Source organism: Convolutriloba macropyga, chromosome 5, assembly GCF_964194025.1.
Source record: "Convolutriloba macropyga chromosome 5, txConMacr16.3, whole genome shotgun sequence".
Classification (NCBI taxonomy): Eukaryota; Metazoa; Xenacoelomorpha; order Acoela; family Convolutidae; genus Convolutriloba; species Convolutriloba macropyga.
The window spans coordinates 1,451,047-1,477,774 of NC_134472.1; the positions used below are offsets into that span (position 1 = coordinate 1,451,047).

A 26,728-nucleotide genomic window follows, 5' to 3' on the forward strand; every position below is an offset into this window, starting at 1 on the left:
AGATGTCAATTCAACCCCCCATCCCCCGTAAGACCTCGCCCATGTTCTTGAACCAGGTTCTAAAGACTTACTGTCAATTTAAACAATACTTTCTACATTACTTAAATCTAAATCTGCTGCACAAGCTTTGAGCGACTATAGCTTGGTTGAAGCTGAGGTCTTATCGTGCTCTTCATTGTGGAATATTGTTGTGCGTTGAAGTAGCTATGTCTAAAACCGAATCGAAAATGACGACAGCAAAGCATCCGAACACACAACTCAATTTTGAAGAGCAGTTGGAGAAAGTGGGGGGCTTCGGAATTTATCAAAAGGTAAGGTAGTGTTTTAGGTCAGTTTGAATCAAATTGAATTATGTGTAGAAAAATATTTTGATCTATTCTGTACCCCCCTATTCTGTTGCTCATTGCATGTGTCTATCGGTATCCATTTGAAACCAGATATATGACGGTCCACCATGTCTGCTAAGATAAAGCTCCACCGAGTATGTACGCGGCTCACAATACTCCAGCATGCCTCTCAAAGTTGTCAAAAGTGACGTCCGAGAATCCTTTGGAGTTATTTTGGTTTTTCTTTTGGATATATTCTGAATTATTTTGTTTATACGTCACGTTACGTTATGGACTTTTGCAGTTGGAGTGAATAAATTTCGTTACTAAGTAAAAGTCTTAAATTCTGGAACTGAAAGAAAAAAACGAGAAGATGCTTTACTATAGAAATTAGAGGTTTAAAAGAGAGATCCAAATAATAGATTAAGAGGCTGATTTAAAATTGGGGATGAAAAAGGGCTCAAAAATCAGCTGTATAAACACCTATTACCCCGTCAAATAATGCTCCGTCACGTCTCCCGTTGAGCTTGAAGTAGTAGCCGTTGCTGATTTTCTGTCGCTTACATCACGAGACCAGTCTAAATCACTATCCCCCACTATATCATATCTCGCTTTTTTGTGCAAGTCAGTTTTAAAACTTTTGAACCTTGAAGTCAACGTTAGAGTTGTTGTCCATATCGCCGGTGTTGATTGGTAGGTGAATACATGCGTCTGGTCAGAACGTTGAATGTGAACACGACTTCAGGTCACATCTGTGTAGTAAGACCAAGATGTGATACCGCCAAGTTGTTGTAGATCCTTTAATCCACTTCTTCGTCTCCGTATTATGCTGCCCGAAGTTTTAAGTTTAGTTCAGCTGGAGTTCTTCACAGTTTGTTTTGATCCTTTTGAAACCGTTCAAGCTTTGTTTCTATGTAGCGTTCCTGTTTTTTTTTTATTTGGCTCATCTGATTTGCAGGCCCAGAAACCAGATAAGTCTACCCATGTCTTCCGCAAAAAAAGTTGCTTCGAGTGCCCTCTTGAAATCGGACATCACTGTCGTGCCTCTTGATGCTACTATGATGTAGTCAATCAGTCAAAAATGAAATTGTTAGCATCTATCTCAGATATCACAAACAAGCAATCGTTTTTACTTTTGGTAAACCCTCTTCTTGGTAGAAAAACCGCCAAATTCATGTACCAGTTGTTAGCAGCTTGTTTCAACGTAATTTGATCTATTCAATCGGGATACCTATATGTTGCCATGTGATCGTCGTTTCACAATTTTCTGTGGCTGCTCAAGATGTACTTTTTTCATCAAATACAGCCGGTCCTTTCTGACCTCAAAATGGTGCACCACATGGTACTGCATCGCAGATAGTTGAAGTAGAATCCTGTATCCTGAATCTCTCTGGCTTAGAAAATTGGCAGTTAAGTTGTAAAGTTGTCCAGTCCTTCCACAAGTTTGACATATTTTGCCACAAAGCCTGCTTTGTATTTGTCAATTTGCCCACAAGCTCGCAATTTAATTTAGAGACCCGTTAGCCCATGATTACGTGTCTGTCGGGGGGTGGTGTCAATAAGTCCCACGTCGTGTTGTATTGGTGTACCTAGACCTCGTCCTTCAATTCCCGTTGAGACGGGTGCCAATCATCACCTTGCTTGAATTCGCAGACTTCGCAGAACTTTCCTTGCTCGTGTCCTTTGACTAGACTCTGTTCTTTCCGCTTGTTCCGTGCATCTTCATTGAAGCTAACTGTATCTGACAGGGAAGTCTTCTCTGTCACTGTCCGCCAGTGATTCTGAGACTCTGGTACTCCCTCTTGTTACAATGGATCCCTTATATTGTGCTGCTTCCCTAATATCCGATCCACCTCGTCTCAGTATCAGTTCCTGAATTTTTACGCTATCGGTGTCATGCCACTCCTCCTTCATTGCAGTGGATGAGCCGTGTGTCTCTTTGTTGCAATCATGTTGAGAACCATCATCTGAGTGCCAAATCTCCAGTTACTCTGACCTCTCATCCTTGATGATCACACTTCGAACAGCTATCGTCCTGCGAGAAAACTGGTTTGAACACAAGTTACCATCTCACCTTCACCATAATCTTTAAACTTTCCTTGTATTGCGTTTGGTTCAAGATTGTTGTCTCTCTTAGTAATGAAGACTGTGCAGCCAAAAACATATAGTACACTAACTGAAAAGCTAAAATTTACAGACCACATCATCTCTGCTGGGCGTTAATCTCCTCCTCGTGGCGCGATCAAGCTTTTGATCCTGTTCCCACTGTATTCCGGTGCCAATGAGCAAACACTTTGCCACTCGAGCAATGTCGTGTCCTCACCTCTCAGCAAAACCCTTCTGTTGTGGCGTCTCTCATATGCTCTTCTGTAGAATGCATGCATCTAAACAGTGAGTCTTGAACTGTTTTGAGATAAGCGCTATGGCATTGTAACTTCTCCGCCTCTTTGGCGTCCCCACACTGAGGACAAACCTTTTCAGGCCGCCGGCAAGTGCTTCACTCTTTGATTTAGGCAAGTTACCACTGACAAACTTTTTAAACTGATCTGCAAAAACTATGCAGAATATGAACCCTGACACAGACTCTACTCTGAATTGTCCCGTCACGTCTGTGAACACCCTCTCCATTTTTTCTTCTGCCTGGGTCTCTGCTACTTTCTGAACTGGAGCCTTTTGTGATCTTGGCCAATGCACCTACATTTCACCTATCTTCGAATTTGTCACAATGCCACGGTCTCTGGTGCACTTCTGACCACATCCACTGGATATAAATGACACAAATATCTGTGCCTGTTTTATGCACGGTCAAGTTTACTCTGCAGGAACAAATCTTGAAATCTAAAAAAATGCACGGTAAGTAAAACAATGTGAGTTATTTCAATCGAGTTCTTTTCCGGAGTTTCATGAAACTGTTGATTTTCTCGATAGCGAATCTATGTCCCACTCCGAGCATCTCGGGAAAGGTGGGAATTTTAAAGAACAGTCAAACCACACAAAACATTTCAGAAAATGCATTGAAATTGCCCTCTGTTTCAGGGTTTGCAAATAATCACACAGCTTCTGCTCGCCACCCTGGACACCTCTCCGTTAGGATTTTGACAACTGATTCAATAGGCTCAGAGTCTCGGGTCTTAACGTTGTGGGTCATTATGTGGTCTGTACAACCCCTGTCTACTAACATACATGATGTCTTGCTTTTGTCCTCTGATTAAGAAGCTGTCCAGATCTCTTAACTTTCTACATAAGCTTTGAAGAATTTGCTCTATCTTCTTGCCATCATCTTCCACACAGAGAAGTCTCATGTGAAACCAGAGTAAATGCCAGAAGGCATCACAGATTGTTTCTTCTCTACGTGATGTCTGCAATTACCTTCTTCTATGCAGCCTACAGCCCCTTTTGGTTCTCCATATTGTTTGCCATACTGCATTGTGCTTTGTCGAGCCATTGTAGAGCCCCTTCGTCTGCATCAACGCCATAAATCTTGTGCTCCAGATTTTGAAGTCCTGTGCTGTTCCTATGTAGGTCAGCAACTTCATTGTTTGGAAATGGATTGTAATGTGAGCAAGCAGAACAGTTTTGAAAATAGAAAATATTAAACATAAAAGGATTGCTACTGTCAACAACAAATTAGTATTGTTTTAGAAATTAATTTAAGACTTTAAAACTGCTGGGCACAAAAACTATGGATTAAGGTTTTTGGCAGACAGATTAAGAATCGGTTTCAACTAAGTTAACTTGTATTAAAAATTTTCAAAATAAGTGAATATCCAGAAGATTTTTCACAATAGAAAAAAGAGATAAAAAGGAAGGATCTGATTTTTAAACTGATCTGATCGAGATGGCAGATGCATTTAAAACAATTATCATTGCAAAGAAAACAAGATGCAAGTTAAATCTTAGCAACACGATTTATAGTGTGGGGTCGGAGTGGTTACCGAATATGATTCGCTTCTACAAAATTCCGCGAAATTCATTTGCAATTAAAAATTCTCAGTTAAAAATTTAAAAAAATAATCCCGTGTTTGGAGAAATTAGCATTAGACATGTACACGATTAAACGTTTCAGTTTATAATAATCTAAATCAGTTGAAACTGAACTAAGCATCACTTTATCAGATATTCTTTTCGATCATTGTTTTCGTTTCAATCAACTTTGCTGTGGGATTCTTCAGAAAGTTGAAATTCTTCTGCAACTTAAAGTTTATCTAGAGTAATAGTTGGTTACTAACAATGATTATCACCCTCGCGAAATCATTACATAAAGCAGAAATCATTATCTGATTATCTGATTGTTCAAAAAATTATACCATCTCTGTTTAACAAGAATTCAAGAAAAGTAAAGTCCAGCAAAACCTTGCACTCGAGTTTTTGCATCTTCAGAGGTTTTAAGACATCGTTAGACGTTTGTTATATGCAAAAGATTAAAATTTTAAGACTTAATATATGCTCAAAAATTCGGAATTAAAAATTACTTTTCAGTTTGCTTTTTTGGCTTTTTTCGCTTTTTTGAAAGAATTGGGCTGCTTTACCAAGTTTTTGAAATTTAAAGATCAAGAAAACTCTTGTTCTTTCAGTTGAGTAAATCCTTGTATAAAGAAAACATCAGTTCTGAAAATAATTTCAAAATACAAATAGTTTAAGAATAGCTTTCGAGGCTTATTTTTCAAAAACTGACGCTTTTCATTTTTTTTTGAATGTTTGAGGACAATTCATTTTTAGTTCACAAGTGCAAATCTAATTATAATAAAGAAAACAGTCTAAGTTGAGGTCAGAGAACTACAGAAAAATAGAGTTAAAAATGTGAAAAATGTTCAATTTAAAACAGGAGAAGATACGATAAAATCAGCAGCAAATAATTTGTAATTAAACTAATATAATCGGAAATCAGAAAAATTTATTTTTAATATCTCCTTCTTGATTTCTTATTTGGGCAATATGAGATACAACATAACCCACAAAAATCTTGTTTATCTTTCTGTTTTTCCTAGGGAAACCAAACTAAGGTTTTTTTCTGAAATTTTTGGTAAGTTTGTATTATTATATGTTTTTACTTTTCAAGTTATGAAAATTGGATAAGGTTATCAAAGCAAAAATTCCTTTGAAAAAATTCACAAAGTTTTTTTGCCACTATCTAGCGTTAACAATTAAATCTCTTCCCATTCTTCTTCTTAAATTTTTCCTTTGAAACATTATGATTCCGTTTATCCGAAGAAAGGAAGTGCAACATTTTTTTGTATTAATCAAAACTAAACTCCGAGAGCTAAATTTGACGTTTCTCTCAATAATGCTTGTCTTTAAAAACATAACAATTGTGAGACGAAAAAAATCCTCTCATATACAATTCCTTTTTTTGAAAAAATGTTGGAACTAAAAGTGGCTGTGGCTATTACGCGCCCATTTATGTATTTTATCGATGTGGCTTTTTTGACAGAAATTATTTATTTTTGTCCTTTTTTTCATGATTTTAGTTTTTTGCTCTTTGGCCAAAATTTGCTGAGATCAGGCATAATGCGAATACCACCGACCAATTTGCCATTCCTTCGTCGCTATTTTTTTTTACTTCTTTTGATGCGCAATATGGCGAAAATAGCAATTCGAAAATTGGCGACTAATCGCTCTGAATCAAAGGATCATCAAAGGACTAATAAACTAAATCAAAAGATTAGAATCAATTACAATCTAAAGTCACCAGATTGCGCACACTATAAAATGCTAATTCAAACGACCTATATACCAACATTTGAGCACGTCAAACTTAATCGCACTCGCTTACTTTCGTGATATTAATACGTGTGTGCGGAAAACAGCGATTTTGCTGAGTATATTTACTCAGGCAAATGAGCTTTTGGCAGCGATATCTTATGTTTATTTAGAGCTGCTAAAGATGATTTTTCAGAAACAGCACACGGCTAGCGTCAAATTTTAATCTGAATTCACGCAAAAATCTAACAAAAGTAAGGTCACAGCAACTTCTACAAACCGAGAGCTGTTCTCTATAACAAAAAACTGGCCGTTTTTGTGTCAGTTGAAACAGTGTTAGTGAAGCAAAGCCCAAATTTCGAACCAAAAAAGTAGTGATATTTGACTTGAGCTCAATTAAGTTGTATTGATAATTAGTTTAATCAGCGATAATCACACGGTAATCAAAAAATAAGAGAATAAGGAACGCTGCAAAATGAACAAAAATTGAATCGCTCAAAAAACTGCCAGATGAGAATATAAATAGAATAGTTCAATTTTATGCCAGATGATTTAGACACGTATGAGTCCACATTCCCAGGTCTAGGTACGGACTTGTGAAAAGACAATGCTCGACCAAAATGTGCTATGAAAAGACCATACCCGACTCATTTGATCCATGAAAAGATTTTAGCTGGACTTTAAGACATTCTGGACATTAGCTCAACTCAGATTTTTCGCAAAAGACTTTAGCTGGAGCCAAAATTTTACAAAAGACTTCGCCTCGACCCAAAATTTGGGCTGGACTTAAGCTCGACTCAATTTTTGCAAACAAAGTCGAATTATAGTCCTTTCATGAGTCCATCATTAGCCTTTTCATAAGACTGCTTTTCTGCCATTAACATTTTACGTGCAATATTGCATATAACGTAGTCAGCATGTATGCTCCTTCACCTTTTACGATTCAAAAGAACCACATATATCTCAAAAACCTGAATTTTTTTAAAGGTAGCTCATAATATGGAAAAGGAAAACAAACTGAATAACGCCAAAATTTGGTCATGTATAATGCGACTTGATCCAATACACTTAAGCTAGCTGGTTTCGTTAAATCAAGTAAGGATGTAATATACTCAAGCTGCAATAACTCTTTATCGTAAGATTTGACAAAATTTTTAAGGCTTTTGGCAGTTTTCCATCCAACTGATTAATAAGTTTTACTGCTCTGGTGCAAAGATATTTAGTCTTGCTCCGGTTGTTCTTCTGTATGTGTAGAAGCAAAAACAATAAAAAACATTGAACTTTGCAAAAAAGACTTATGAAAAGACTAATGGTGGACCCAAGAAGAGACCTTAACTCGACCATGTTGGTTATGAAATGACTAATTATGGACCCATGAAGATACCTTAACTCGACCTTGTTGGTTATAAAATGACTAATGATGGAACCAAGAAAAGACTTCAGCCGGACTTTCTTCGTTATGAAAAAAAAAATTAAGCTCGACCCATGAAAAGATATCAGCTCAACTTTAACCAAGAAGATTGGCGGGTAATTATAGTCAGTAATGCCCCCTTACTAGGCTTTTAAAGTATTTTCATAATTCGAGCCCTAGGCCGGGGTTGGATCACAGAAAACTTTATAAAGACGCTGCGTTTCAACAATCTAACCTTCTCTAGACAAATGGTAAACTTCTGCCTTAAAATCGATGTTTTCGATGTCATTGATTAGCGCACAGTGGGTATTATTGAGTATTTAATGGAATATCTCAAATCCGAGAATCTTTTGATGGCTAAGTTCTTTAATCAGTAAAAATGATTTGCCAAAAAGTAATCTGAAAAATTTTTTAAAAAACAGCTAATTTTTAATATTTTATTTGACAAAAATATAAATAAAAACAGTGATTGCGTGTCAAACAGTTTCGTTTTATTCGCGCAATTAATCGACGCGTAAATTGAATTTTCAAGTTAACTGTCAATTTTTTCAACTATTGAACAATTTCATTCTCTTTTCTTTCATTGAAATACTATTCTTCTATCAATGCATTCATTTAATTGTCTTTATTTATTGATAGGTTTCTGGAAAGGGGTCGATCGATCGATGAAATCTTAAAAGAAACTGTGAATTGTCGATGTTTCATAAGGAGCCTGATCGGGGTTTCTAATCTTTTAGTTTGCTTTTTTCCTCCTAACAAATTTTTGTTTTGCAAAAGGAAAAGTCATTATACAAAAGTCATTGTCAACTAATACAAAAATGGTGATTGTAGTGCTTAAATGTTCAAAGTGGCTGTTATTTCTGGCGGTTAGTTGGGAATCACAAAACACAACATATCTGATATTATATTGTCCAACAGAAACTTCTTGGTCCTCAATCGGCTGATCTTCTACCTAAGACCTTCATGTTAATTCATTTAAACTGTAGACGTATAAAGTGACATCAAAACAACAAAAAATCTCAAAACAAGATAAAAATCCACACCATATCATCTGGATTCTGCAAATAATATGAGCGAACAAAATACCAAAACATTATCAGAGATATTTCGATTTTCTCGGTTTATATATATATATATATATATATATATATATATATATATGAATCAGCAAAACAAAAATATCTCTGAACATGTTTTGGTGTTTTGTTTGCTCATATATTTTGCCGAATCCAGATGACATGGTGTGGATTTTTATCTTGTTTTGAGATTTTCTATTGTTTTGATGTCACTTTATACGTCTACAGTTTAAATGAATTAAGTAGAAGGTCTTAGGCACAAGATCAGCTGATTGAGGACCAAGAAGTTTCTGTTGGACAATATAATATCAGATATGTTGTGTTTTGTGATTCCCAACTAACCGCCAGGAATAACAGCCGCTTTGAACATTTAAGCTCTACAGTCACCATTCTTTTCAATTTTAGAGAATTCTTGTGATTAGTTTTGTATTAATTGATAAAAACTTTCGTATAATGACTTTTTCTTTTGCAAAACATTGATGGAAAAATAGTATTTCAATGAAAGAAAAGAGATTAAAATTGTTTAATACTTGAATAAGTTGGACAGTTAATTTGAAAATTTAATTTACGAGTCGATGAATTGCGCGAATAAAACGAAACCGTTTGACACGCAATCACTGTATTTATTTAATTTTTTGTCAAATAAAATATTAAAAATTAGCTGTTTTTTAAAAAATTTTTCAGATTACTTTTTGACAAATCATTTTTACTGATTAAAGAACTTAGCCATCAAACGATTCTCGGATTTGAGATTTTCCATTAAATAATCAATAATACCCACTGTGCGCTAATCAATGACATCGAAAACCGAAAACATCGATTTTAAGGCAGAAGTTTACCATTTGTCTACAGAAGGTTATATATACTAAAAATACTTATATATATATATATATATATATATATATATATATATATATGTATATATATATATATATATATACATACATATATATATATATATATATATATATATATATATATATATGTGTGTATATGGGTTTTTGTTCAGTCATATACATTTATGGGTTTTTGTTCGGTCAAATTTGGCAGACAGATTTTTTATTTCATTTTTATAATATTGACAACTTTGTTTTGTTTCATATTAATTGCAGAACAGAAAGTTCCAAACTAGATTTACTATTGACAGTTCTAATTGGCTTCCTACGGGGTTTCATGGAAATCTCTGCCAGTTTTTTAGTCGAGAGCTCATGGTCGTTTTGATTTATCGAAAATTTTTTCTCCCTTTTCATGTCATTTTGAAGCCTAATGTCAGCAAAGATATATTGCATAGTCTTTCTAATGGGTCAAATATTTTAATATTTAAAGCGACTTTACGTTTTAAGTAATGGTATTTTGTCTTTGCTACTACAAATTTTCGCTAAAAACTTTCAATTTTTGGACATTTCCCCATCTTTGAGGTTCTTCGCCATGTCTTATCACATCAATGACATCTCAGGTATCACAATAAGGGAGTTTTAAAAGAAGTCACAATTGCAAAATTTTCTATTTTTTCCCGATGAAAACATTCTGTTTTTAACTGCTTCGACACCATTATACGGCTGCGACACCGTTTTTTAGCAAAATTCAATTGAATTTCTGTTTTTCGTCTGTATTTGCTGTTTGTTTCTGCGGACATGAAATATATTCTGCATAATGACATGTCTCAATATACTCATATGGAGTATGATTGAGTTTGAGACTATTTTAAAGTTCCAGTTGATATTTAAGGGTTTCCATTGTTTGAAAGGTTTTGTTTTCAAAAAATATGAATGTTTTTTTAACTTTGCCCATTTTGTTCTTTTAGTACATTTTTTACCGAGTCTTATTACTTACTGGTCCCTTGTTTTTCTCGTGAACTAAAAATTAATTTGTTTGCTTTAGGATTTATTTGACGCTATTTTTACTTTGTTTTTAAGTTTTGTCTCGTAGCCTTAACAATGGCAGGCAGGTCTTATCGGCCTTCTAATGTGACATTAGTTTGTTGCTATGTGATTTGAGTTGGAAGCATTTTTTTTATTGGTACACAAATTCTTTTTGAACAATATTTGAGTTTTGGAATGTTTTGAATCTCGTTACAAATTTGTAGCCAGTTAGGCTAAAATTGTGGATGAGTGGGGCCAAAATATTATTTGCGAGTGCAGATTACGGAGCCTCCTTGTTTTTTATGTTATGCCTCAGCTACTTGTGAGACCTAGTTTGAATCTATCACAACCGAACAAATTGATGTGACCAACTAAGTTATATAAACTTGAGCCAATTTTAATCTCCCCAGAGTAAACTTCTGCTATCGGCCACCTGCATGTTTCAGCCTAGTGCGCTTTCAACCTGTCTGCATTTTTCAGGCCCCTGCTTTTTTTCAGCCTAGTGCGTTTTCGGGCCCCCTAATCTGATATTTACCTTGTCTGAACTACGCAAATATTAACGGATTTGGTGATATTTCAGCTTTTTATGGGCGTGAGTGCGTCTGTGCTATCAATATGTCTGGTCATGAACTTGAGCACTGTGTTCACTCTGGAAGAAAGGAACTTCTACTGCTACCAAAATACCACCCAAAATGACTCCATTCAAATCATACCCAACCAGTGCAATTGTCAAGGTACCACACTACTTGGAAAATTAAAAGCTGTCTTCAATCAGCTCCATCACCTGCCTGGATAAAGACGTATACACCCAGACACACACAAACATACACTATATATATATAAGTTATTATTATGAATATTATTATACTATAATGAATACTGTTATATTTATGACGAAATAATGTACCCAAGAAGACCCTAACAATTGTCTTTACATGACAATTAGCTAATAAAGTGATTGTGAAATGTATACTATTTCAAACTAGTACACCATATTTACAACCCTGGAAAATATCCAGGAAAAAAATGGAAAAAGTTACATGAGAAAGAATGGAGAACATGAAGGAAGAATTGCTGCTTTCTTCTAAATACTTTAGAGCTATGCGGCGCAAAAAAACTTAAAGAAAATTGTTAGCTTTATTGGGATATGGCCCTAAAGTAAAATGCTGCAAATTGTCAGTATTTACACAACTTTTTATTGTGTTTTTGGAGCCTATTGGCATGTAGAGACTATAGTTAGGAACATTTGATAACGTCAGGTGGATATTGCAGTACCGTCTTTAAATGTTTTAATTGGTTTCCTCCTGATTTCAGAAAAAATTTAGTTGAAAAAATTTTTTCTAATGGCTACAAAAAGAAAATTTGCTTGATTAAATATCTTTTGCCTCTCTTTTACATATCAGTCTCTTGCGAGCAAAAAAATTAAGGTGTGAAAAAAATTTCACTAAAGCGCTTTGTTCAGAAGCGGTTTTTTCAAGCAGGTTTTCAACTCTTCGGTATTTGAAAATCTATCATTGCTGGAAACATTTTTAGTTACCAATTGAATACATTTTATTAGCATAAAACAGTTTACTGACAAAAAAATTGAGAAATATGTAAATTTGATTTTCTTGAAAATCGTGATTTTTTTGAAATTGTGATTTTCTTCAAAACCGAAAAAGTCCGGGAAGCCATTATATTATATGTATATGTATATGGTTGAGACAGCATTTTATGGTTCTCAATTTCATTAAAGAAAGGGCCGGGTTTTTATCTGCATTTCTATCATATAAAAAGTTATTTCTATATTTTTAGTTCAGTTGATTTTTGGGGAAATTTTTTTATTGTTCGGCTATTATGTTGCTTTTATTGAGTAGTTTTAGTTCCCCAAAGGCTTTAGGTCTTGTTTTAAAATCCAATGGAATCTAGGTTTTTAAAACACATTTGTGTTGTCGATAGAAAATGAGCCCGTATTGCTAATGTTGCCCAACATGAATAATGAATATTTTTTTTTCAGAATATTTCTTTTTAATTAAAAAGCGTGGTCTCCATTATCTAATAATCTTGGTTTATATTGATCTAAAATTTAAATGTTTGCTGATTATTTCTTTTTGCCAATCTTAAGGTTATCTCTGATCTCTGACATTTCTTCCTCTCTCCCTCAGCCTTTTAATTCTCGTTTTTTAATTTCCTCGCGTTAATGAACTGCGCTCAAGTACCCTCCTGTTGATTTATATTGCTTACGAAAATACTCCCCTCTCATTGGGTGAGTACAATAAGAATTCGGGCTTGTTTCTAATTCATCAAGAGATTGATTCAGCTCAACACAAGCGTCTAGGAAAAGTTATCTTCACATTGCGTCCCACACAATCGGGTCGCTGATTGTCAGACAGTTCAACTAATTGCTGCGTTCAACTACGGAGCTCGCGACAACAGCATATTAGCTGATCCTCGTATGATGACAACAGAAAGTGACTGAACTGATCTGTCGAAGGCAATGGATTGTCCCACTGACTGATAATTTCTGCTATCAGCTAACAACGACATGCGCAATAAGGCCTTCTTCAGAGTCCTCGACAGACCGCCCAAAACTTCAATTGCCAGCGGGACGAACATAATTCCTTGTTGAGCACAACTATTTTCATACTGAGCATATTTTCGATCTTCGGCAGCTTCAATTGCATAGCCTGACTTCTCTGCCGCATGAGAAATAATGTTCGGTTGCAGAGAGGAAGTCACGGTTATGTCCAGAGCAGCAGATTGGCCGGATTTCCAACGAGGAAGATAGACGTCTCCTGGGCGTGAGTTGTTTTCCGCAATGAGATTGCGTTTTTCAATTATTGGAGACAAATTAGCTGCTGAACAGGCAGAAGCTATGCTATCGCGAATTCTATCGTGCCTTGAAATCGCATCTCCTCTTCAATGGCAGGCAACTGCATGGTCACCAAACGTGTCCAATGTACCTGACTTACAATAAGGACATTTTCTTTCTTGATCATAAACCGCAATCCCGAGCCTGTACTTGACACTGAGTTGAAATTCCTTAGCCGAAAGGTGTAGACCTAGAGCGGGAATTGGAGGCGCAGCAAGCCATGCTCCTGAACGAGGCAGGCATAGTGATTGGAGTCTTGCTTTTTCCCTAGTTGACTATTGATTTCTTATTAGGTCAGCAAGTTTTTCTTTATCAAGTGCTTCTTGGATCTTCTTTTGCGTGTGCGAAAGTAGATTGAACTGTTCCAGACTCTGTTGTAACTCTTTAAAAGTGTCACTTTCTGAGGGACGCCTACTTGTTATTTTGTTCACCAGCTCGTCTGAGGCTAAAATTGAGCCCACAAATGCACTTTTGTATTGCTCTTGTGACTGTCTGACGCCTAGTCCCGACAAACTGATAGGTAAGGAACACTGCTGCCATGCATCATCATCAATAATTGAGCCAATAATTTGATCCAAAACTTCTCTTTGGCCGTCATCGAAACTTTTCAATACTTCGAGCATCTCGTTTGATGGAGTGTTGGTTCGTAATGAGTATACTAGTTTCGGAGTTCCCAAACAGTAGCGAAGGATACCCAATGCACATTGAATATCGTTGAGGTGATGTAAATTATCCAGCATAGATAAAATTTTTTGAACTCTCCTCTTCAAACAAGAAGCGACAAACTCTTTTGAACCAACTGCAGCGCCCAGAATTTCAAAGCCGTTTCCCAAATTCTTTTTTACTGCCTGATCAATGGGGGGTAAATCTTTAATTGACCACAGCTCACATTTGTCTTTTCTCAAGATTAGGCCTCTCTCAGGGCCTTCATTGGCTAGGATTTCAAGCGTTTGTTTGATCTGATCTTCAGAACCAGCAATAAATCCATCATCTAAGTACCAAGTGTGCTGTACCAAATCCGGAACTGAAGTCTTGATCTTCTGTATGATCGGCCATAACGTCAAGGAGAACAATAACGGTCCCAGCGGATCACCCTGCTGAACACCCGATTCACTTTGAATGATTGCATTGTTATAAAAGAGTGGTGTGTGCTGGGAGTAGGAAAAGTTGGTGAAGGCGGCAATTCCTGGAATAAATTCGTAAGTTGCTTTTAATAAGTGTGATCGCTTGCCTGAGTTAAAAGCGTTTTGGAAATCAATTTGAAGCACGCCTCCGTCCTTCTGAGCACTTACTATGTTATCGTATGTATTTTTGGACGAATGAATGATTGCCTCAGCGCCTCCGCTAATGCCGACTCCCAATTTCAAACTGTCAAATAGCTCAATTGCTTCTGATTTAGCTTCACTTGCCAAGCATTTTGCTATGAGGCGTCGCAACACTTCGCCAACTGCTATTGGACGCACCCCACCTTTCTTTTTGGATGAAGTCGTGAGTGAAGCGCAGCAGAGTGCTTTGGAAATAAAAACAGGAAAGAGACCCCTACTACCAAAGTTTACAAACTTTGTTATCGCTTTCAGTGCAAACTCGGACCGATCAGGTGCAGTGCAGTCTACTGCGTGCTGAAGATGTCCTGGAAACATCTTAGAGGGACCGGCTGCAGTGTGTTTGCTGAATGTCTTAAGTTGTTCATAAACTGCGTTTTCACTAAACTGGAACGCATTGGATGCAATATCGTCAGGTAAACTGACATCAGGTATCGGTTCTTTCGGGTGTAACTTTTCCAGTGCTTTGAATGTAGCTTTGTTATCGGGTGCAAGACCTTCAGAAGCTAAAACTTTAGCAGCTCGGCCAAATTGGCCTTGTAGGCACAACGTCTTCGCTCTGACCGATATTTCTTCAATGCTGTTAGTTCTCTGTCTTTTTGATTGTTTCAAGGAGACAGCTTCTGACCAAAGCTTCCCATATTCACCGGCGTTCCAACGATCAAAACGTTCAGCGAGACGTTGGTCTTGATTGCGCTTTTGCTTTTTGCCTCCGCGGTTACAAGCACGTAGAACGCATTTTGAAACCGCAAAAAGTTTTTGGCAATTTGTCTCATTGTCTGGAGCCTCAACACGTTCAAGAAGAATACCTGATAGCAGTTGAGACCATCTTGCTCTGAATTTGATAGGAACAAAGCGACAGGTTGGCACGTACGAACTCAATATTGTCAACACCTCTGGCAATTTGTTACTTTCTGACTTTATTGAGAGATCAACACGTTAAAAGAATGAGTTATTCAACTGACTGGAATCAGTTGAATCACAGGAGATCAGTAGATTGTCTATTTTATTTGAGAGGTCTGTGCTAATTTTCCGACGGCTGCACAACTGCTCTTTGTATTTTGAGTACGCCCAAATTGATTTTGAATTGAACCAAGCGTCGTGCTCTGACCCCCAACCAAAATATCTTACTTTGGTGTACTGATCGCAGTTTTCTAGTACTTGAACTCTGTAGAGTTTATCTGCGGTATCTGGCAGAAAAAGAATTGTGCCTGCAGCTACGTGAAAAAACTCTTTAACACAAACATTTTGCAACTCCTGGGTCAAACCCGTATGCATGTCTTCGCTGGTTTCAGGATTTTGTGGTTCACTTTGTGTGCCTACATTCTCTAATTGCTTTGCACCACTCTCGTCGAAAATTGCATTTCTTAAGTTGTATTTCATTTTGAAAAAAAACCACAGGTTGGGGGAACTAACTTTGGAAACTACCCCAACAAAGAGAGACTGTTGTATGTTGTAAGACGATTGTTTTCACCGGCAAACCGCCCCAGAAAACTTGGGGGACAGACTGGGCTGGGGGGGGGGGGTATTAGGAACAATCTCACCGGATATTAGGCACTTCGTCTAGTCCCACAGACAGGACGCAAAAACAGTAAGCTTCTGTAATTTTCTCTTGTTTGCGTGTTGATTTCGCTTAGCGAGCTAACAAAGCTAACAACGCACGTGCTGATTCAATGGACGCAATGGACGCAATGAATATATTTTTTTAATACATTTTGTAACATATTTTGCTGCCAACAAATAGAAATAAAACATCTTTATGGTAGCTAATCTTGAATTGTGACAACTTGAAAACGAAACACCTTTTCTAAAACATTTCTCCTGGTCAGAGATTATCGGTTATTTATTTTGCTCACAAAGCTCATCGCAGACTCTAAATTTCGTATTTCGTATATAAACATACCACATTCAATGCCATTTTAACGTTTCGTAAGCAAATTCTCACTTTTGAATGTTGAATTGTTTTTCCAAAAAAATGATTCAAATGTAAAAATTATCCTTGAAACAGACGTTAGAGAAATCCTTTCTGAAACGGTGCGACCCCTGCAGTAGCATTATCAAGGGTTTCGCTCGCTAATGTGAGTGGGGTCACCCACCTGTTGTGTTGATATGTATATATAACAACGGGGAGTAATGTGAAAACCAAAAAGGAGGCTCGATAATGTGCGATTGCATATAAGGTTCCGACGCCGCTCATCCACAATTTGGCATAAGTGTCTTCTAAATGAAGAACAGATAGATAACCCCCATATTTCAAAACAAAATTAGGTGCATGAACAAACAGATAGCCTCCAAAGCAAATATCTTAATGGAGTAAAAATTGGAACATTAGATTGACGAGATCTGCCAATATTAAGAAAGCGAGTCAAGACGAACAGCAAAATCAAACAACAACAACAACAACAAACATTAAATTCAAAAACAAAAATTTATCTCCTTTTTAAAAAACAAAACATGATAAAAAAAAGCAAAACAGCAAAAGAAAAAATTATAACTAAACCAAAATAACTTGAACTTCAGAAGAAAAAATGTGGGACCAGTCAAAAATAAGGCTCGGTAACAATTAGCAAAAGTGCGAAAACAAAACTTCACTGAAACTTTTTAAAAACAATCAATTTCAAGTAATGAAAACGATTAAAAATCAACTGAAACCAACCACAGGTTTATGATTGCCTATGCATCAATAGAAGAAAATTGAGATTTGTCGATATTCAGTTTTCCATGATATTGCAAAAAGAACAGAAACAGACAATAAAGCAGAATTCAATTAAAAGCTGCCAGAAACGCCCCTCGAGAAATGTTTGATAGCGCATTCTTAGAACACCGATAACGTATTAATTGACCTCTATTTGGGGAAAGTAGGTGACAAGTAGACAAAAAAACAGGGTAAAATTAAGTAATACTATTGTATTTTTTGGAAAAAAAAATATTTCAAAAGTCACGAAAGCCATCAATAACAAAATTTAATAATTAAATAGGTTCGTTTATTCTTCCAAAAGAAGCCCTTGAGAATAGCAATTATCCAGAAAATGCCTTACTTCTACAAACACAACGTCAAACAGAACGACAAAAATCAAAAATTAATTTACTTTTTTTGTGAAAAAACCGTGTATAAGCCATTAAACTCATAATGAATTCCTTTAAAAGGTTAGATTTGGTGACACCAATCTCTTGTGACACCTTCCCATGACACGAATAATGTCATATATGACCTGTAATTAACAAGACTAGGTGACAAATAGACAAAAAAGAACAACGTTGCAAGGTTATTTTTTAAGAACAATTTATTGAGAATAGTTAACAAATAGACAATAAAAAGAACAAAATTGCGAACTTAGGGTGTTTTTTATTTTGGAAAACAACTGGTTTCAAAGTCTTGAAAACCATCCGCAATCTACTAATATCAAAATATCTGCTCGTCTTTTTTCCATAAAAAAAGCCAATGAAAGCTGGTATTATACAAGAGATTTTAAACGACTAAAAAGACAATGTAAAAATGACAATTCAAGGCAGAGTTCAACTAAAATCTTCGAGAAAGTGGTGTCGAACCCGTTAAAACCATAATCTAAATCTTCAAAAATTATATTTGTTGAATTGTGCCTTTTTTGAAAGCCAAAACTGTGATAAGTGAACTGTCAATAATGTGATTTGTGACAAAATGGGAAAACGTGAAAAATGGCCAAATGCCTAAACAGAAAAACAAATGTAAAATCTAGCACTATCAAAGCCAGAAAACCATAACTTAAGGTCTAAAACCGCAATGAATATTACTTTCAATTCAGTACAAAAAGATGCATTCTTTCTTTGCTGACACTAAGCAACAAACCTGAGCAAATAAAGAAAGAAGAACCTGAGCGAGTTGGACCTATGACTTGCGAGCTTTGAATTGAAATGCTGCGTTCTTTAATTAAAAAAAGGTGGATTTTTTTTTTTAAAAAAAGACCGGATTATTAGAATTCGAACTCTTTTTAGATTGTGACAGTCTAAGATTGGTCCTAAACTAGCCCTGCTAATTCTATTTGCTCATTAAGAACGCTTATTCTTTTGAATGTTATAGCTATAGGTAATTTGTTAGTTAAATAGTAAAAAAAAATGCTGCGTTTTTGATAATCATCGAGTAATGTTAGCAGAAAACGACAAAATTTCAATTACAGAGCGCTCTGAATGGAACTGTAAGTAGGACTAGCCCCCTTTGGTGTTAACAAAAGTTGTGTTAGTGGTTTTTGGTTGTGTACTTCCGGCAAATTTAATCAAAGTGGACTAAAGAAGCCTAATTTGTGCTATTTTTGATGAAAAAGGCTGAATTTAGCCAAGATTTTGCCAAGAAATTAACTAAAAAAAGTCAACAATACTTTTATATCCTTAAAAATAAAATCAACAACACTGCTCTTATGAACTTTAACAAAATTTAGCAAAATTGGCGAAATTAAGGCAAAAGTTCCGGAAAATGTGAATAAAAATAACGCAAATCGTTTTCATATTCACAAAAAATTAAACATCGATAACTCATTCTAGAAAACGAAATTAAAAAAAAAAACTTTTTAATTCTTTATTCTACGCTGGACGGGTTTTTTAATGATATTACTCACAACTCAAGCGGGGTCGAAACAATGCGCGCAACTCAAATCACATAAAAAAACATAATCAAGCGTGAAAAAGTCACTCGAGAAGTGAAGTCAAAATAATCTTCTAGAAGAAAACGGTCAAGGAAAAATTTTGCAATAAAAAAGACACACGTTTGTAATAATTGCTTCAAACTTCTTTCGAGAGCAACAATTAAACACTATATGTAACAACAAGGAGGTCATAAAAACTCGGGGGCCGAAACAGAATAGGTCCAATATTTTCATTTTAGGTAAGATTGAGTTCAGCCCAGAGGAGGAGCCATCTGCAGTTAGCAAGTACAGTTTGATCTGTGAGAATGAGAAACACAGACACTGGGCCAGATTCGCCTGGGCATTCGGGCTGCTGTGTGGATCACCCGTGAATGGATACCTGGCTGACAGATTCGGAAGGAGGAGTCAGATACTTCTCTGCAGTCTAATTGTACTCGTATTTGGTGAGTCAAAGCCACCACCACTCATGATTCAGTTTCACCTGCAGGTTGGACATAATTGAGTCAATGATGAAAAGTCTAAATTTATTGTTTTTATTAATATACAAAACCTCCGTTTTAGATTTTACATCGTCGATGTTTTATGAACACGTCTATGTTATAGATTTTACAAAACAAAAATGTCTATGTTTTTTACTGTGAATCTTTGTTTGATTTTGGTCAAGGTTTCGGATACTTCAACCAATTTATAGAGATGTGTTCTAGATTGGTCCGGCTATGCTTATAATTGATATCACGTTCATTTTTCTCAGTATGAGCATCAAAATTTTGCCTTTGTCAAATTTTACTAAGACTCAACGTTATAGTTCAATACTACTTCGAAACTATAGCAAATCCACGAAAATATGCCACCCACGAAATTATAGGATTGCCAGTCGCTAGTCTAAACCAAGGCAGGTCTAATCCAAGTCTGATTTAATAATTGTCAAGTCTAAATCCAAGACATGGTACCTCATGCTCGATCATTATTATCTCCACGAAATTGATACCAATTAAACTCACACATATATTGTTTGTTAGATCAGATACAGATAATATGCTTACTCATATCGAAAAATCATCCAGATCCAATCACTCAATAAAGAGTTATTAACGATGGGCTATCGGTCATATATAAGATTTTCGGGTGACACAACCCCAAATCTTTGTAAACTCCAAATTTTGGTTCAAATTAAGCGGGACATAGCTCATTAAGACTGCTACTACCTAAGCTTCAAAACTATATATGGCTCATTAAAATTGGACCACTGGTTGACGAGAAATTAAGTAGGGATCACCCTGTAATTTGACCGAATTAATATACCCGAAATGCCCAATTATGCCCAAGTATGCCCAATAAACTCGTCACTGATAACAGAAACTCACAGAGAGTAGTATTGGCTCTTGCGCCAATCGGTACACCGGCACCGTCAGAGCCGATTCAAGCCCATTTTTGCCATTTTGACCCATCAAATTTTGTGACCGATTCCGACTAACTGGATTAACCAGATTTCCACAACTTTGCAAAACTGGTCCCCTTGACACCATGGGAACCCTCACAGTTTTCACAACTTTTCCTCCGTTGAAATATGCAGATATTATTTTCAGGATCTGAAATATTTATCAAATTAAGTTAATTTTTTGTCAAAATTGGGCTGAACCGGCTTAATACGGCTAAGAAACGACTGAAAACGGCTGCAAACGGCCCATAACTACCTGAAATGTCCCATTGGAATCTCCCGGAGGTCCTGTAGTAGTGTCTGGTACCATTTCGTACCAGTATGGAATCAATTGTCAGGATCCCGGGAAAGTGGCTATACATAAACCTGGAAATCGTGGCACGTTACATAATTTTTCGAAATTCAAAATTTTCACTCGAAAAATTTTGAAAAGTTGGTTTTGACCTCGGAATCAACTTCCAAGTGTTATCCAAGTCTTGGCCAAGACTTGACAGACTTGTAAGACTTGTACTTAGGCTTGACCAGTATTGGGAAACGAAATAAGACTCGGAATTAGGCTTGAACGGTACTGATATAGACCCGGAGTTCGGTCCGGGTTTCGTTTTATAATTACAGATCAACTATTTAGACTTTTTATTAAGAACAGATCTCACTCTCTGTACACCTCTGACAAGTTTTAAACTGCCTTGTTATCAATTGAGAAAATAAAAACCTCCTGCAGATGACTCTAATATCGTTTTTATGAATTATAGAACAATTAGGAACATTCCCCTTGAAACAATTCCCTTTTTCAGGTATTTTGGGTCCCGTGATGCCCAATTACATGCTTTACTCAGTGTTCCGGTTCATCACATCCATCGGCTGTTCCGGCTACATCATAGTGTCTTTTGTCTACTTGGCCGAGAGCATGGACAACAGGGGCAGGGGGTACCTGGGGGTGTTTCTCATCATGGCTTGGAGTTCGGGGGGAAGTGCGGTCGCATTCTTTGGGAAGTTCTTCCGCAACTTTCTAGTGTACGACTGGGCCAGTGCAATAGTGTTTGCTACATTGGGATTCATTATTACAGGTAAAAAAGGAGCAATTACCTCAATTTGTTCAAAAAAAACTTCAGTTATCATTTGCAAAATATGAAAAAAATCTTCGATAGCTCCCAAGTTTTTCTCTATTTTTCAACCAGATTAATTGATTGTTGCAGCTATTTTAACCTCATGAGGAACAAAAAAATATGAGACAATAAACAGTTATAAACAGAAGACAAACACTGAACAATACTAATTCACAAATATACGCACACAAATCTCGGCCGAAAAAATTCTTTTCTGATAAGAAAATCTACGTTGAATTAGTAAAACTCATTTTTGCCGCATAATTTTGTACTAATTAATTTTCCGCAACTCATTTCTAAGCGGAAATTTGGATTACAATTGAAAAATTGAAAAAGCTATATGGGTCTATATCAAAGTTTTATAAGTAGAACTCATTAGCAACAAAAACTATAATAGAAAAACTGTACCTACAGGAAAATTTCAAAAAGGACCACTTTTTGCGAAATATATGAGATTTTGAATAAAAATACTCGAAGCTTGTTGTAAAAGTAATTTGCAATTTAAGTTATTCCCAGAAGCTTTTGCAGCGCTTCTTTTGTTGGTTTCAATTAATCATTGCAATCAACTCTATTATTAAATGAAGCTCGAAAAAAATGAGACGTTTTTACTTTGCCGCAATATTTCATTGAACAATTTTGGTAAATTTTGTTGGTGTAGCAATGAAACCTGTAACCTGAGAAGAAAAATGCTACTAAAGACAGTTGATTTGGATCTTTTAACGTCGAAATTTGTTTCAATACAAAATAATTCCAATTCCAGTTGTCTCAATACAAAAACAATTTCAATACAAATTTTAAAATTCAGGATCAGCCAGTCACCCGGGCCGGTGCAATGGATTGCTAAAAAGGTTTGTTTCAGTGTGTGCGGTCGAGTCTCCTCGATGGAGGTATACACAGAGTGACGAGTGGAGGTACTTGAGAGACATGATGTTCATTGCCAGAATTAATGGACGCAAACTCACAGAGGAAGAGAAGAAGTCCATCTCCATATGCAAAGAGGCCAAACACAGCCAAATCATCAAATTACAGTTAGTGGACCAGATATATGCGCTATAGTACCACAAAATGATATACCTACAGCATGATTTCTGGGATCTTTTCCGTTTGCCCCCCCCCCGCTTAGAGGGTGCATATTGTTTGCACCTCCGAACGCACCTGGAATATTTTTACACAATGATTTGCTATGTAATGTCACGTGATTCGTAACGGGTGCGGGTTGCATAACGTACTGGGGGGCTCAAACGAAAACATCCGATTTCTGTTCTTTAACAACGATTTCTGCACTCTAGGAGCGATTTGCGACAAAGCGTGAAATAAGTTTAAAATTTTGAACTTTTAAAATTCTACTTTAAAAGGTTACCAGGTTTTGGTTGATAGAAAACACTACTCATATATCGCTCATTTAACAGTTTTTTCATTGCACATTGTGTCTATAAGGAAATCCCGGCCCAGTCTTTTTTCCTGTCAGCAGATTTATAAATCTGCTGACAGGAAAAAAGGCTGGGCCGGGATTTCTTAAGACTTTTTGACGTATTGCATTTTTAAAAAATTGAAACAGGGCCACTGGGCCAATTGAAACCATTAATAATTATAATTGAAAGATCGCACACAAAAATTTTTTGCTATTATTGGACAACTGTTATAACAGGTAGCATTGTTAGGCAGGTGACGTAACAGGCAGCAGTTTTACTGAACGGTAGAAAACAAGTTTTAACGGACAGGTACAGTTTTTTTATTTTAGTACTGCTACGTAAATAGTAAAGTCACGCGCGTTTTTGCAATTATATGCACCTCTTTATTAATAATTTTGCATTAGAGAACTTTCTAGGTCTGTGCACGAAAAAACTGTTGCACATTTCAATCATGTAATGCGTTTGTTTTTACTGTTTGCTCAATATTGGTAAACAACTTAACTGTCGGAATAAGCGGTCTTTTCTAAGGTTTTAGATCAGACAAAAACTATATACCGTTTATGAAAATATCATTCAAAAACAAGCAATGCATAGTTCCAAAACTATCGAAAATGATTAGTACGTTCCGGTCAAAAAAGCCGGTGACAACAACCAGTTCCTAACAACAGTTTTTAATAAGTATCATTTTTTGGATTGAAAAAACTTATTATTTAAATGATAGATCGAATGAAAAATTTGAATTGCGAAATTAGAAAAAAAATTTGGTACAACCCCACAGATCTCAGGAAAGGCAAAGTTCACGAAAAGAATTTAAAAAAATCAAAAACTCCGGAACAACGATTTTCGCTCATTGGGTGAAATAAATGTGAGGAGAAAGTTGCAAATGTGAATTGAACTAAATCAGTTTCCAAAAGATCGATTGTTTTTCTTCTGATTTCGTTAAAATAAGATAAATTAAGATAAAGACAAAGGTAAACACTTTGTGAACAATTTTATTTGATTGTGCATCAACTTTAAGTTCACCTGACGATTAATCAAAAATTCGAAAATGTTTGTATTTACTTATCAAAATTATTTGTTATTAGCGATTACTTTTTTTTGCAACTTTAAACATTCCAATTTCGGTTTCTAGCCTTAAAAACGAAAAGAAAAAACCTAATTGTAGAATTGAATATTTAAGTTTTTTTACAGAAGCTTCAGGATGGTTCATATTATAGCAGCTCACTCTTTCCATCACGCGACAACGAGTATTTCATATTGAGAAACTAGGTGTACTTTAGATAAAAGGCGTGAATTTTGTGTGATGCAAATGAAAACATGACCGGATAAACTAAACGAGATCTTTTGTTCGAATCTGGTTAAGCCTATGTAATGATTAAAATGAAGATCTAACTATGGAAACGGTGAATCAGATCAATAGCGGTTTGCAGCAGGCCATGAAACAGGGGAAGATAACCGAAAAAACTTATAATCCGGCCATACCTAAAGGACTTGCTGAAGTACATAAAAACATTACTCCGCTTCGTCCTGTTCTGCGGATACTAGGTGGCATCTACGAAAAAATTCATAGAGAATCTATTCCTTTGGAGGAAGATGAGCAATTAGTATCCGTCAGCATATCAAGCAATTGGACGACTTAACCCTGGGTGCTCGGTTGGCCGTGATTCAGGCAAATTTAGGTAAAAAAGAAGTTTTTATTAATCACTGCAGAAACAGGATAAAAGAGTGAACAGTAAAACCCCTGAAACGAATGGAATGTTAACCAGTTGTCACGACGTAACACTATCCGAGGGAAAAGTGTTGAGCATGAATGAAGTACAAAACATAGTACAAGTATAAGTAGGTGAAAGATTTTGTATGGATCTGCTCTTATTGTTTTGAAAAAGACAGAACAGTGGACTAACATGAACTGTAATAGCTCAATAGGAAGGTAGACGACCCAATGGGCAATTTAAATGGTTTCCTCAAAAAAAGCTTGAGTATGCAAAATTAATTTGCATAAAGTAACCATTCACTCTAGAGCGACCGAGGGAAACGAAAACCTGATTTTTCTGGATTTGAACATAAACGTATATAACCACGATAAAACTGATCTGTATAATCTTAAATTTCCATAGATGTGCACCGCTACAACATGAAAATTACGTTAATCAGTGAAAAAAACACATGATTTTCAATGCAACCAATGATTTGAAATCTTTTGCTTTAGCAAATAATGACAACCAAGATATCGGGGCAGAGAATCAGTGTCGAAATGAAAGATCATCCAGTAATGTTAATGATTTTTTGACAAAAGAAACGGATACAGTAAAACCTCCCGTGAGAGAGCAAGATCTCTACACAAACAAAAGTCTCATAAAAAAGGACATAAGTCAATGTTATTTGTTCAATAGAGAAGAATTATCAGACAACATTTTGCAAAAATTCTCAATTACTGTGTTATATTTAAATCATTTTCACACCAAAAATCTAAGAACTTGATATCACACCAATAAATCATGTTTTGACAAAAATTTCAAGTTGCGTGTGGTATAAAAGTTACATGTAGTAAATACAATTCCATCTATGTTGGCCAAACCCACAGATATGATACCACTAGAAATTCAGGGCATAAAAGAAAGATTCACCGGTAGGACAACATCTGGATGAATCTTGTTGCACAGCGCATAATTTTGAATGTGACAACCTCGACTCACGTCAAGGGGTTGAAAAAACAAATTATACTTGAAGCTATCAATATCAATAAATTAAATCTGCAAACAAAAATGCAACGGCGGGAATTGGCAGTTAAATATTACCTCAAAGGCAAAATTTGACTTTCGAAGATATGAGAGTATTTTGATACATTTTTCTCAACCCCAATAACTCAAAGATAACAACAGATTTGGTTGAGGGCAAAAACTCCTGTTCAGGAAAAGAAAAGAATTTACTCGGAATTTTAGAAAATTTCGAAATATTTCCAAAATTTGTCATTTTAACTCATTCTGTAGAATTAGATAAATTTAGTCCAAGACAAGTGTAAATACTTTGTAAATCATTTCATTCGATTGTGCACCAATTTTTGTCAAACTAACTTTGAACGCAAAGTTCGCAAAGGCCCGTTTTTACTCGTTAAATTCAATTCCTTGTAGCTGAAAGAATAGTGGTAACCGATCATCTCCGTATCCTTTCAAGAATTTTTTTTGTTGGATAAACTGTCATATAGATCAAAGGAATGAAAAACTTGATCTGTTTCTCCTGCCCCCTTAAAATTAACAATAGAGGGCAATAAAAGAGGGCAATTCATTTTATGAACAAATCTGATGGGGTGCAAAAAAATGAAACGTTTGTTTGGTTATAGAAAACTGGAATCTGGAGACCTGTCGATTAGCAGTAACGATGATAAACCATCAATAATATCTGGAATCCGCGATCTGTTTGTGAACAAGTACTCTGCAGTGACTACTCTCCTTATATGGTACATCTGGCTGGCTGTCTCCTTCACATGTTACTCCATGGTGTTCCACGCATTAGTGGGAGACAAATTCCTCAACTTCTTCATTGGATCAATCATAGGTTGTTTTTACTTTAAAATATTCTGTTTACCATTTGATTTCCTGAGAAGGTAG

At 35.9% G+C, this 26,728-nt stretch overlaps 1 protein-coding gene across 1 annotated transcript; it reads left to right on the top strand.

Annotated features, from left to right (window-relative positions):
- On the top strand, positions 1-26,728 carry LOC142339685 (solute carrier family 22 member 16-like). Its single transcript, XM_075389904.1, has 6 exons — positions 1-311; positions 10,956-11,109; positions 19,404-19,607; positions 21,397-21,669; positions 22,568-22,736; positions 26,461-26,728. Exons 1-6 carry the CDS (start codon positions 207-209, stop codon positions 26,726-26,728), a joined length of 1,173 nt encoding a protein of 390 aa, XP_075246019.1. The 5' UTR covers positions 1-206.